General features: G+C 53.7%; 5 protein-coding genes across 5 annotated transcripts; 2 read left to right on the top strand and 3 right to left on the bottom strand.

Moving 5' to 3' along the window:
• Window positions 1-766: 766 nt before the first annotated feature.
• MGL_0147 (uncharacterized protein) lies at window positions 767-2,083 on the top strand (the record flags this gene model as incomplete). The annotated part of the gene is made up of 1 exon (XM_001732320.1): window positions 767-2,083. The coding sequence occupies one exon, from the start codon at window positions 767-769 to the stop codon at window positions 2,081-2,083; it is 1,317 nt and encodes a 438-aa protein (XP_001732372.1).
• Window positions 2,084-2,224: 141 nt separating this feature from the next.
• MGL_0146 (uncharacterized protein) lies at window positions 2,225-4,111 on the bottom strand (the record flags this gene model as incomplete). The annotated part of the gene is made up of 1 exon (XM_001732319.1): window positions 2,225-4,111. One exon carries the CDS (start codon window positions 4,109-4,111, stop codon window positions 2,225-2,227), a length of 1,887 nt encoding a protein of 628 aa, XP_001732371.1.
• A 1,705-nt stretch (window positions 4,112-5,816) lies between these two features.
• Window positions 5,817-6,272, top strand: MGL_0145 (uncharacterized protein; the record flags this gene model as incomplete). Its single annotated transcript, XM_001732318.1, has 1 exon — window positions 5,817-6,272. One exon carries the CDS (start codon window positions 5,817-5,819, stop codon window positions 6,270-6,272), a length of 456 nt encoding a protein of 151 aa, XP_001732370.1.
• Window positions 6,273-6,550: 278 nt separating this feature from the next.
• On the bottom strand, window positions 6,551-7,525 carry MGL_0144 (uncharacterized protein; the record flags this gene model as incomplete). The annotated part of the gene is made up of 1 exon (XM_001732317.1): window positions 6,551-7,525. The coding sequence occupies one exon, from the start codon at window positions 7,523-7,525 to the stop codon at window positions 6,551-6,553; it is 975 nt and encodes a 324-aa protein (XP_001732369.1).
• Window positions 7,526-8,213: 688 nt separating this feature from the next.
• Window positions 8,214-12,044, bottom strand: MGL_0143 (uncharacterized protein; the record flags this gene model as incomplete). The annotated part of the gene is made up of 1 exon (XM_001732316.1): window positions 8,214-12,044. One exon carries the CDS (start codon window positions 12,042-12,044, stop codon window positions 8,214-8,216), a length of 3,831 nt encoding a protein of 1,276 aa, XP_001732368.1.
• Window positions 12,045-13,071: the final 1,027 nt, after the last annotated feature.

Genomic DNA, 13,071 nt, shown 5'->3' with positions numbered 1-13,071 from the left:
AAAGCGGCTGACAATGGACATTCGGGCACACAAAAACACACAAGCCCATATCGGAAAAGCGCACGTATTCATTGGTGAACGTATCTGCTACTCGAAGCGGTGAAAAATCCCCATTTACTTCAGTCTTGAATGTTAGTAATGCCAAGATTGCGGAAAGCAAAACGTACTGTTGCCAGGCGACGGCGACGAGAGGCAATGAGAAGCCCGTGATGAAGAAACCAAACACGCGAACGGCTGTGCCGACCTTGTTGTTCTTACCGGCCTTGAAGGGGACTGCATCTCGTTAATATCCAAACTCGACATCGGCGATCAACATACGTGACTATTATAGACAATGATCCACCATGATACACACACAAGCAAAGCAAATCGTTAGCCCGCTTACTCATATAACATTCCTTTGCATACGTACGGTCTCGACGGTGTTTTCAATGTGCATTGAGCGGCGCATCATCATGGCTGGTGCACGAGTGGCACGGAATGAGGCACGCGAAGCAGCAAGAATAGCCGACATGATAAATCGTCCAGTTGTTGGTTGGTTAAGACGAGGAGCTGTGAGGCAGCCGAATCGAATTGAAAATGTACCCACCTAAAGCCCAGGTGCCCGGGCGAGTCCGAGCCACGTGGCATTGTCCCACACGCGTGCATCACAAAAAAATCTCTTTTTGGTGCAAATGCTTGTAAATGCTGCGCGTGTTACATATACATCCTACATCGCTGGCGATACTGGTGCCGAGACTGCGTTGTTCCTCTAACAGAATCGCAAATGGGTATCAGTACCGATGCTGAAGATGGAGTTCGGCGGACTGGATCCGTGTCGCACATTGGGAATAAACACAAAAGGCAAGACATGTACCAAAAATACCGCAAGGAGAAAGCGAAGCGGAAACTGCAACGACGCCTGAAGCTGGCGAAAGACGAACGGTCTTCCAAGGAAGGGAAGATGCGTCGGAAGGAGCGACTAGCTACGAGCAAGCCACGCACGATTGAAAACACGCGAGACTTTAATCCGACGGTGCTGAACGTCCCTAACACGCACGAGGTGCCGGCTTGGATGGAGGCACAGCAACGACCGGAACCTGCAGATAGGCATAACGACGACGAAGAAGAAGAAGAAGACGGCGACGACGACAATGACGAGGAAGATGTGGACGATGACATTGACGAGGAAGAGGGTGAAGAAGGTGAAGGACCTGAAGAAAAGAGCAATGATACCGAGCCTGTCGTGCAAGTGGAAGACGAGCAAGAAGAAGTTCAGGATCCTCAACTTGCCAAGTACGAAGTCGACAATGATCCTACGGCGCCGCCTGCTATTCTTATCACCACATCACTTCCATCGAATGCGACGTCACCGCATCTTTTATCAGCGAACGCACGAAGTCACCCAGCTGAAGCTGTGCGCGAATTCGTCAAAGAGCTGTTGAATGTGTTTCCCGGTGCTGAGTATCGACCGCGTGCCAAGGCACAAGGTGCAGGCCTCGGAAAGATTTGCCGCTGGGCGCGTGCACGTCGGTATGATGCGGTGCTTGTCATTGGCGAGTCGAACAAAAAGCCATGTTCTCTTACGCTTGTTGCCTTGCCCCTCGGACCAACGGCGCTTTTCCGCCTTACGTCAGTGTCGCTGGGAAAAGACATCTTCGGACATGCACGCCCAACACCGCATACACCTGAGCTCGTTCTGAACAACTTCACCACAGCTCTTGGCCACCGTGTCGGTCGGCTCTTGCAGCACCTATTCCCATTAGTGCCACAACTAGAGGGTCGTCAGGTCGTGACCGCGCACAATCAGCGCGATTTTATCTTCTTCCGTCGGCACAGATACGAGTTCCGGTCACCAGAGAAGGCGGCCCTGCAAGAAATTGGCCCGCGTTTTACATTGAAACTGCATTCCCTTACATCGGGCCTGCCGAAAGGCGCTGGTGCTTGGGATGGCCGATTTGTTGACGAGCTGGAAGAATCACCAGCCGCCGCACAGAGAGCCAGCGCCGAGGACGTTGATGCTGCAGAGTATTCGACAAATGACGGAGTGGAGTTCAAGTGGAAGCCGAAAATGAGTGTGTCTCGACGCAACTTTTACCTGTAATGGACTAAACTGGATGGGATGGATGGCTCTGTCGATGCGTGCGTGCCTGTTGCTTGTGACGGCGCTTGTTGGCTCCTCGCGTCAGACTACACGCATCTGGCTCGTATGGCTGCGATTTATGTAAGCTATCGGCCCAACATTCTACGAAACAGGCGCTGCATTGCACCCAAGCACGTCTTGCCGTCGATCCAGAGCCAACAGAGCCGCTTCTCGCACATGATCCAGATACTTGCGGAGTGGATGCGTGCTGGATGAGGCAGGCACGGCAAACTCCATATACAGGCAAAGACGCTCATCCGCCACGAGGTTCGGCAGCGCCAGCGCATGCGCGAGATTCTCAGTGACGATGTGGCTTGTGTCGACGAGCATCAAATGCAAACTTACGACAATCTCTGGAATGTACTTGCGGCGAATGAGTGCAAGCTGCTCTTGCCGCGCAGGATCTGACACAGGGAACTGCAGCCAGCCTAGTTCGAGCAGCTCCAATGTCGCGAGGCGTGCAGCGTCACATGCAGAGCGTAGCGCCGAAGCCCAGTCGTGGAATTCGGCGTGCGAGTCTGCGAGAGCAGCATCGCTCCACAATCCGCGCACTGCAACACTCTTGTTCAGCACGTCAAAGTAGATGCGCCAGTGGTCTAATTCGACCAGTTGGTCTTCCGACACAGTGATTTCGCTCAAGACCGTCAGCAGCTCTGTCGGCAGGCGATGAAGCAGACTGTGAGCGGCGTGCAAGCGGCCGGTCGTGAGGAATACCCGCATGATAGTATTCGCCTGCACGATCGCATCAGCATACGTTGCGTCGAAGAACGTAAGCCAATCGATCGACAAAATTAGCCTTCGCTCATCGATGCTCAAGTGTGCATTCCACTCGCGAATCTCAGCTTCATCAACGATCGCTGGAACGAGCTCGGCAAATAACAAGTCCACAGTTTTGCGTGCAACGATAGCAGGATCCATCCCATGTGGCTTGACTTGCACAAGAGCATGCCGGCGGTCCTCGAGGGACGTATCAGGATCAAGGGTGCATAAAAAGTCCGCGTACACCTCGTGCGCATTCTCCAGCTCCAAGCTGGATGCGTAGAGAGCGACAAGCTCACAACTCTGGCCCGCGCGCTGGAGCACGCCCACATACGCATTCAATATCGGCGCACGTAGCGGCACAGGCAATGGAATATGGATCAAATGGCAGAACAGCGCCAGGTGCGCGAAGAAGCGTACAAGTCGCGCGTACACGCGCTCGTCGAGTAGCTGCATCTCTGGCAGGCGCGCGTTCACTCGTGACAAGAGGTCTGGTACACTGTCGGTGATGACGGCACGCTGCACGATATGGTATGGATCAAGTGCCTCCGTCGTCGCCTGCGGCGACGCATGAGCAAGTTGCTCAAAGATAGACTCGAGACTCTCGGTTGCTTCAGCAGTCGTCTCCTCCGTACGCTGAACATCGGCGAACGGCGCCGTCTGGATCATGCCATGCTCCAGCTGCTGCTCGAAGCGTGCATTTATATAGCCCCAGAGTCGCTCCTCCCACGTTTCGCTGACAGCAAGGACCGACGAAAGCTCGCCGCACAGGGCACCATACAGGGCACGCTCATAGGGATCCAATGATACGTTCAGTGCAGCTTTCCAAGCAATCCGGCGCCAAATACTTCGTGTGCGATTGCCCAGAGGACCAGCCAAGTCGCCATTACTTGGCGCTGACACATCTGGATCGTGATAGAAAATCGCCCCGCGCAACGACGCTGCACGCCACGACTGGCTCGTCTGGACACATAGATCAAGTGCCATGTCCAATTCACCCGCACGCACATACTCGAACAGGCTGCGGATCAACGCCTTTTCATAGTGCATGTCTTCCATGTCCCAAGCGCCAGGGCCGCGCACAGATGCATCTGGATCCAACTGCTGGACGAGTTTCTCGCGGTTCGGCCGCATCATCATCGATGGCCCAGCCCCTTTGCTGCTGCTACTTCCGCTGCCACCCACTTGCATCCGCTTCTCTGCACGCAAGGCGCTCTTCGTAAATGGCATGTATCCCTTGCGAACTTCAACGGCATGCTTCACAGGTAGCACTTCCTGTAGCCACTCGCGGATAATCTGGAGAGTTTGTGTGTATAAGCAGGGCTGTGGATGAATGTCGTGTAGGACGACGTACCTTCAACTCAGTCAGCTCTGCACTGTGCGTGAGAATGCGCTGCACTGTCGCTAGCGGGGTTTCATAAACATGCGGAGCGGGTGGCACAATTGTGTCAGAGTGCGCACTCGTCCCCAAAATTCGCTCCCTGGTCGTCAGCAGCACAGCTGGCTGGTTACGTACGAGAACAAGGCATGCACGAGCTTCCACGTGTGCTCTTCTGTGGCCCAAGCAGCAGCGTCTTCATCGTCAAGTGTATGTTCCAAGCTATACATGCCTGACACTGCGGCTGCCAATGATGGATGGACACGCTCTGAGCACACATCCGCAAACACAAGTGCCGTGCCCGACACTGGATCCAGCTGCTCATGCACGCCAAGATCACGCGCCGTGCGGAACGCTTGCGCAAATGCCTCGAAGCTCGATGATGGGATGGCCTCGTCTTCCATTTCAGCCATTCTTGCTCCGCGTACCCTACAACGCTGACGCACCAGGCGCAACGATGAACGAATCAGCAAAGCAGGGGAGGCCCAATATCGTAGCGAGCGGTGTGGACGAGGGCAATGAGGTCGAGGCGGTCGATGTGTCACGTGATGCACTTTGTGGACTGGGGGCAAGCGAGCGGCACCTCAGCAGTCCTCCACGTCCAGGTCCTCTGGTCTTGTATCGCCTGCCTACCCTTGAGCCTACGTACGCCCAGTCGCTACCTCGGGACGTTGCCGGCTTCAGTTCCATCTCGGCAGCGAAGGCTCCTCTATATTCTAGCGCAAATACGTGCTAAAGATCGCGCGTGGAACGGGCGCCGCTACTATTCAGTATGTCAGTCGACTCCGACGTACGTTGTCGCGTGTGAGGGATCCAGACACGGACGCTTACCACTTCCACTGCCAGCGAACACGTACGACGCCACCATCCTTGTCGGATGCATTTGCCATTACACCGCGCTTTGCTGCAGAACGAGCAGCTGCGGGACAACACATACCAAGCAGTCGACCTCAGGATCAGAGCCGGAAAGAAACATTCTTGCCAGATCTAAGTGTGCGGCTCGTATGCTCAGACTGCAAGACTGTGCCGACGAACATCACAGAAGAGTGTGCGAGTGGTGATCTTGTGTGTGCTGACTGTGGACTAGTGCTGGGAGACCGAATCGTCGATACACGAAGCGAGTGGCGAACGTTCGCCAATGAGGATGGCGATGACCCATCGCGTGTAGGCAGTGTGGCCAATCCGATTCTCGATGGAATCACGGAGCAACTAGAGAGTCGCGTCGCTGCACGCGACGGCGGCACTGGCACATCGCGCGAGCTGCTCAAGACCATATCTCGAGCAGCGGCACCAAGAGATCGTTCCCTTCTCGATGCCTTCGACTCTATCCAAAATAAGTGTGACAGCATTCATTTGCCGCGTACAGTGTGTGACACAGCCAAACAGGCGTACCGAAGAGTGGAGCAGGAGAAGCTGCTGCGCGGTCGGCATCCAGATGCAATTATTGCGGCGGCCATCTATGTGGCATGCCGTGTGAATCGTGTGCCACGTACCTTCCCCGAGGTATGTGCACTGACGTCGGCTCGGAAGCCGCAGGTGGCACGCTGTTTTCGTGAAATGAAGGACGCGTTTGGCCTGAATGCGACAGGAAGCGGCTCGATCGATGGCGCCGACACCTCTGCGAATGTGGCCGCTGCGAATGCCGGCACGGGTGGCGCTGCCCAGCTGGGCCTCGCCGTCGGTGCATCGGATTTGGTCGCTCGCTACTGCAACCACCTTGGATTGGACATGTCGATTGTACGAGTGACAGAAGCTATCACCATGCGCATCCAAGAACAGGGTTGTTTAGCTGGTAGGTCGCCCATTACTATTGCTGCAGCTACCATCTACCTTGTAACCATGCTAGTAAACGAACAGCGCACGGCACGCCGTATCTCTGTTGCAGCAGGTGTGTCAGACGTGACCATCAAGCACTCTTACAGGGAACTGCTGAAGGTCTTGGACCAGGTGCTCACACCCGATATTATTGCAAAAGATGCTCGCATTGATGTGAGTCGAGTTGACGCCAAATGAATGAGAAAAGCGCGAGGAACGGGTGAAAGAAAAGAGAGTAATTGTGTGTGTGTGTGTGTGTAAAAAAGACAAAAAAATTTCCATATCATGATGAGTACATATGTTCATTTCATTTGCACAAAAAAAGCAAAAATGGTTCATAGTTCGTGGAGAGGGGACAAACATCGGCATGAAAGAGTGGATCATCATAAGAACAAAAGCATTTGCTCGCGCGTCCGTAGAAGAACCTAGTTCATTCGCCAGGCTGGCGGGCAAGCTGGCAAGCTAGTCCTGTTGATTCAATTATGTCGGGCATGAGTATCGCGATCTGACATGTCCAGCACATCAGACGTCTTGGACACAAAGTATGATTCATGAGTGTCTCTCTCAACACGAATGTGCCGTCGAAGCGCATCACTTCGAGGGAACCCTTTCTGGCAAACACGACACACGTATGGACGATCACCTGAATGCACCCGAGCATGGCGTTCCAAATCATGTCTTCGAGAAAAAGCTCGAGAACAATGAGAACAGACAAACGGACGTGCCTTGGGGCTCCTGTACGACCTACCGTTGCTGCTGCTGTTGCTGCCGTTCCCATTAACAGTGTCGTGTCTGACATGCAGGCTGTCATGTGCTCGACTGGGCGTAGACAGCCAAGAGCCTGACATGTCAGACGTCTGGGACATATCGAGCGCAGATACCCCTGGTGGTGACATGGATATCCGTACAAACTCTGGCGTTGCTCCTGACATGGCTGGTGCATGCGTTGACGGAATCGATGACGGCGACACCGCAGAGGTCGTTGTTGTCATTGAGCTCTCAAAAGCAGCGGGATGAGGATGTCGAGATGTGCCGCCATTCATGCCACCTGTAGACATCGGAGACATTGAATATGGAGCAACAGAAGGCACAGGCATCGGCATGACACGGTGCACACGGCTATAGTCGTCCAAAGGTGTTGTATCAGCTGGCTGCGAGTACACAGCAGATTCAATAGGTAAGAGAGACGATGTGGCTGTCGGTGCTGCGATAGAAGTCGACCTTTCTTGTTCCGGTGGCGGTGGTGCTGGCACGTGCATGAGCGAGGATGCATTCAAAGAGCGGTCGAAATCGGACAGGGAAGACGATGGCATACCTGGTACGCTCATTGGACTCAGTGGAAACGATGATGGTGCAGCAGAGGACAAGGATGGCAACAGCACGTTTGGTGGGCCACCTGGCCATTGCGAAGACGGCGACATAGATGAGAATGCCGGATTCGCTAGCAACATCTTGGAATCGGGATCCACCGCACCTGTGCCCAGAGGCAGAGAGGCTCCAGTGGGCTGTCCCAAGTCTAAGCCAGATCCTGCCGTATGCAAGTCGAATGACAAGTCAGGTACAGATGACCGTGTATGAGCAGACTAAACGAACGAAAGGGACAATGCATGAGGGCATGTGTGAGTCTAAGACCAACGGCGCGTCGGTATCACGTACGTATTCAAATGGAGGAGAGATATCGTGAAGGAGCCATGAAGGCAGCTCCGGAAATACGAACGACATGGTTCATACTATCCGTCGAACCAGAACAATGGAAAATCTTGTGACTGGTTCACTGACTGGTCGGACGACTGGGTAACAATGTGGCTGATGCAGGGATCCAAAAGACGCTCGCTGCTCACGCCGCCCAAGAAAATATGAAGAGAATCCCGCGTGGATTTCTGGAGGGGGAGGCGAATGTGCCACTTGGAGATGGCCAACGAAAACACTTTTTACCCAGCGACCGTCACCTGCCATCTTTGGGTCCCACATGGGCCCATCCTAGGCATTATTAGATTAGATCCTCGCCCTCGCTGACTGGTTCAGGGTGCTCTCTATGCTGACTAAAGGACCCGAACTCGGGGCGACGGACGAAGGGCGCCGCCGCCAACTTGCAGCTTTTGACAGGAGCGATCTGCATGGAGATAAATTGTCGATTTTCTATGATGAGGAATGCCCTACAGATTTCAGGAGGGACACAAAGACTTTAAAGCTCAATGGTTTGACCAAATAGCCATCAGCTCCGGCGCCGAAACCCTGTCGCATAACTTCTTCCGTCGATGCGCCAGATAGAATGTAGATATTAGCACGACTTGAGGACACAGGGGCCTGAGCGCCGGCGCCCGCATGGGCCGAGGCCAAGTCGCTACGGGCTTGTGCACTGGCGTCCATGCTCCGTTGCTTTTCAATTTGTCGGATAACCAGCGTCGCACACAAGCCGTCAATATTCGGCATCGAATAGTCCATGAGGATCAGATCAAAGTAGCCAGCTGGCTTGGATGAAAATGCGGCGATACCTTCGCCGCCATCACGCGCCTCGACATAAGGCACATTGAGCTTGCGGAGATATGCGCCAAGCACCTGGCGATTTACAGGGTTGTCATCAGCAAAAAGTACATGGAACGCGGACGGTTCTGCGGGATTTACATTGGGTATGATGGATGGGCCATGATTCGAATGCATCGACTCAGTAGCCTGGGGCCCGGCCTGTGGCTGGGCTTCAGCTTGGACAGATGCCTGCTCAACATCGAATGCCTCGGCTTCGCGAAGCGAGCGCTCCAGCACAGCCTGGTCAGGCGAAACGAGCTCGTCATCATCCATGGGCGCTTGAGACGTGGTGGCAGTCGGAACGGCTTGGCGGCCCCAAGGTCGTTCGTCAGAGCGCAAGAGCGAAAGTGTGCGACAGGGCGTGGACGGCTCACTCTGGCGAAATTTGGGAGGAATTGTAATCCGAGGAGGCGTTGTAGGATGCACCTGCTTCTCCGTGCGCACCGTGTCTGGGTCTTTGGGTTGGCCGTCTGTGTTGCCCGCACCACTGATAGCCACACCCATCGTTCGTGTCTCTTGCAAGACCGGATCTTGCTGCCATTGCTCCACACACGACTGAAGGACATCTTCCATCCGTGCAGGGCCAGATGGTTTTAGAAGCATGTGAGCGAGGCCGCCAGCGCGTTCGTAATCCTCGCACGCCTTGGCAAAGAGGTGCTTGTTGTACAGGTCGGCGAGAAGAACAAGAGGGGGGAGCGCTAGCTTGCCTCGGCAGTGGTGTGAATATTCGACAAGGCGCTCCATGAAAACTGAATAGTTGTTCATCAGCAAGATACCATGGTCCCATACACTCGTGCACGAAGCGATGGCTTCTTCTTCTTCTTCGTCTTCCGTGTGCACCTTTACACGGAAACCCCACCATGTCGTGAGGTAGTTTGTGAGCGATTGCCGCAGCATATGCATGCCTTCGGAGCCACCAGAAAAGCCGATCAAGTGCACAACAAAGCGCTGTTGGACTTGAAGTTGTGGGACATACACGTGCGACGTCCTCGCTTCAGGCAGAGGCGCTTTGCGCAGATTACACGAGACCACAATGTCTGTGCCAACGCCCTGCGCACTGTCGACATTCACAGCGCCCCCGTCGAGAGATGCAACGATCTCATTTACAATCGAAAGACCAAGCCCAGTTCCACCACCAAGTGGGTTTTCCTGGGAAAATGGCTGGAATAGTTGTTTGTCGAGAAACGCTCGCGATATACCACAGCCAGAGTCTCGTACACGCAAGCTGATGCGCATCATATGTTCATCCATGTCTGTGCCGCGCAAAGACACCTCAACAAAGCCGTTTGTAGTGAATTTGAGTGCATTGCCCATGAGATTCATCAAGACACGACGTAGACCACCACAGTCTGAGTGCACGTACCAGCCCTGCATGCGCTTTTCGACGAGCACGACGACCTCCAAAGCGGACCAGCGCTTGACAAGATCATTCGGTGCTGAGTCTGACGACGTCGAGGCCGCCGAGGGAGCGCTCTGTGGGTCATACATCGAGCCGATCGTGCCTTGTGGATCATGGGGCCGAGACACATTGACTTGCTGGCCCAGCAAACTGCTGTCACAAACTTCCTGGACAAGACGACTCAGATCGAAATCAGTCATCTGAATGTTCTTGCGCCTGGACGTGTTCGATGCGCCGCTGTACAGCTTCGTAAAGTCAAGGACGTGATTCACGAGCTCGAGCAAGCCGTGTCCACACGACTCGATCGTTTCCAGATAGAAGCGCTGCAACCTGTCCAGACGCGTGTCTGACAACAGGTCCGACGACGCCAATATCCCATGAAGCGGAGTCCGAAGCTCATGCGACATGTTAGAAATAAACGTCGATTTGGCTCGATCGGCGAGTAAGACCGACTGTCTCGTGACAACATTTATGGCCATGAGACCAATCGCACGCACATGTTGCATGGCTGTGTGCAGCATCTGATCAAGCATGATGGAATAGCTGTCAGATCGCGAATAGACGAGAATCAGCAGCGACGGTTGCCGCTCTGCGCCAGATAACGGCACTGCCAACAAATCCTCCATATCTCGTGGCACAAGGCGTCTGATAACCGAGGGTGCGTGTCTTCGATACCGGACCCCAAGAGACTCTGTGGCTATGATCTCGCACAGGTCTCTGATGTCATCGACATCGATGGGATCGTTGCGTGCGCAGGGCACATGTACATCGACTTCGCTAGAGCCGAGTACTTGCAGAGCAGCAACGTGTGCCTGCTGCGCATCTGTCTTAGCCGTATCGTTCTGCTGCCAGTTCCAATTCATCATGCGCGAATGTACAACAACATCTTCGTACTTCGTGTTGTCCAGCGCATTTAGTTTCTGCGATAGCACAAAATTCGACAAGTCGAAGAAGACCACACCTGAGACATCCATCGACGTACGCAGGCTCTCTGCAGCAAAGTCATAAATATGCATGTAGTTGCCGTTGCATAAGTGCATGTCGATTTGTGGTGCATGCGACTGAAGTGGCATGAGACCCTCAGTTGCTGGCTTACAGGCATCTGGCTCTGGCTCTTTGAGGAAGTGCTGAAGAAATAGCTCGGTACATGTTTTTAGCCTGTCGCGGCGGAGGATTTGCGCATGGCTCGCGGCAAGCTCAATGGCCTTCGCCAACATATGCGATACATCGAGAATCATCCCGACAAGATCAGAATCCAATGACGCAAGCGGCAACTTGTCGCCAATACCAAAGATGCCTATGACCTCTTGATTCATGTCAAAGATCGGCGTACACGCAAAAAAACGTAGGTTCTGCCTTCGCGGGTGCCGAGCAAAGCGCCAGTCCTGCAGCGCATCCGGCACAAGCAAAACCTGATTCCGCTCCAGATACATGGCATGAGACCACAAACTATGATCGAAACCAGTCTCATCCATGTGCATGTCCGGCTCCACTGAGTCGGTCCACTCAGAGACAACCTGAAATGGGCACCAACCCTGCCTGTATAGTGCAGAGCAGCATGCATCATTAGGATCCTGCATCACTCGCTTTGGTGCCATCAGCTTTGTGCACACAAATGGAACCTTTCCCAGCTTGGCAGCAAGCCGGTGAGCCTGGCGGATCATGCTTGTATCATCACTCTCTTGGAGCTGCTTGCTGTACCAGACGATGCGCGGGTAAAGTGTATTAGTAGCAGGCGCATACGTTGGTAGATACCCGCCTTTTTCATACACGTGCTGCATGGATGTTGCCAGATTTTCAAGAAGGTCGTGGGAGTCGTCCGCTTCACGCTTGAATGGCTCAGAGGATGCGGTGGAAGAGCTCGGGGGCTCAAAGGGCACGCGAGCCGGATCCCACTTTCCGTCCACATATGCTTCTGCGAATCTATTCCAATCGTACCCAGACTCCTGTGGCCCGGTCTCTCTTCGTTGCTGCTGTGACAGGTTCAAGTTAGACACACCAGGCAACCAGTCATTAGGCAATGAAAATGCTGCAGAATTGTCCATCAACACTCGCCAGAAATAAACCCTGGCAATATGTGCGCAAGCAAATTTCAGATACGCTTGAAGTTTTCAGGCTGTTGTCGCTTGTCCTACGTCTTGATGTACCTACCTCGGTGCCGCCTCACCCTGCCAGAAGGCACAATGCTAATGCGCGCGTCTTAAACGCAGTAAGCGCTACTCGCACGCGACGAAAAGGGACCTGGATAACCTATTTGGATGATATGCAATCATAAAACTATCAATTATGTAAGCTAGAGTCGAAGACACCCTTCCCTCAACCCCATTATGATTACCATTTGCATTCCTTAGGATTGTTTCCGGCCCCAATTAAGGGGACGATGATGCCGATAACGTGGACGTATAGGCGAATGCATCCTCCTGTGCTCGAGACAGTTGTGCCTCTGTAGATTCCGTGCGCATGCGTGTGGCGTATACATCCACATCAGCATCGCTCAACTCCATTATGGCACTTTGTAGGGCGAAATGGGGAGATATGGTTGTGCTTTTCCCTTCAGCTCCAATGTTAGAAGCGAGGTAGTATGACCTGATATGGTTCATCCTATGCGCGTGCATTTTCTGAATCTTATGTCGTTAGCTCAAAGACCTTTGCAACGTACCTCTTCCGCATCAGGGGTGAACAATGTTCGTGTGTGATTGTTACGTGAACGCATAGACTTGGGGGAGTCTGTAGGTATAAGAGAAGATGATGATGGCGGTGGTGGTGGTGGGATTCCCCAACGACTATGCGGTCGAGACGATGCGGAAGATCCTGCCAGCGATCCGATGGTACTAATCCCGACTGGCGACGTGTGTTTCATGAATCGAGTCGAGCCCGAACTAGATGAGGCTCGTGGCTTTTGAGCGTCCGCATGTTCATGATGAGGAAATGTCCCCATCCTACGTGGATGAGCTTCGTAGTTTTGTGCTCTGCAAGAACCCTGGCTAAGTTATGCTTTCGCAAAAGATTATGTGCACAAACAACGCCAACACGACAGGCTGACCAGTCACTGTGCTGCCACTTCGCAGAAGG

This window comes from Malassezia globosa (assembly GCF_000181695.2).
Source record: "Malassezia globosa CBS 7966 chromosome Unknown mgl_sf_1.1, whole genome shotgun sequence".
Lineage (NCBI taxonomy): Eukaryota > Fungi > Basidiomycota > Malasseziomycetes > Malasseziales > Malasseziaceae > Malassezia > Malassezia globosa.
This window is presented reverse-complemented; position numbering and strand designations above follow the sequence as displayed.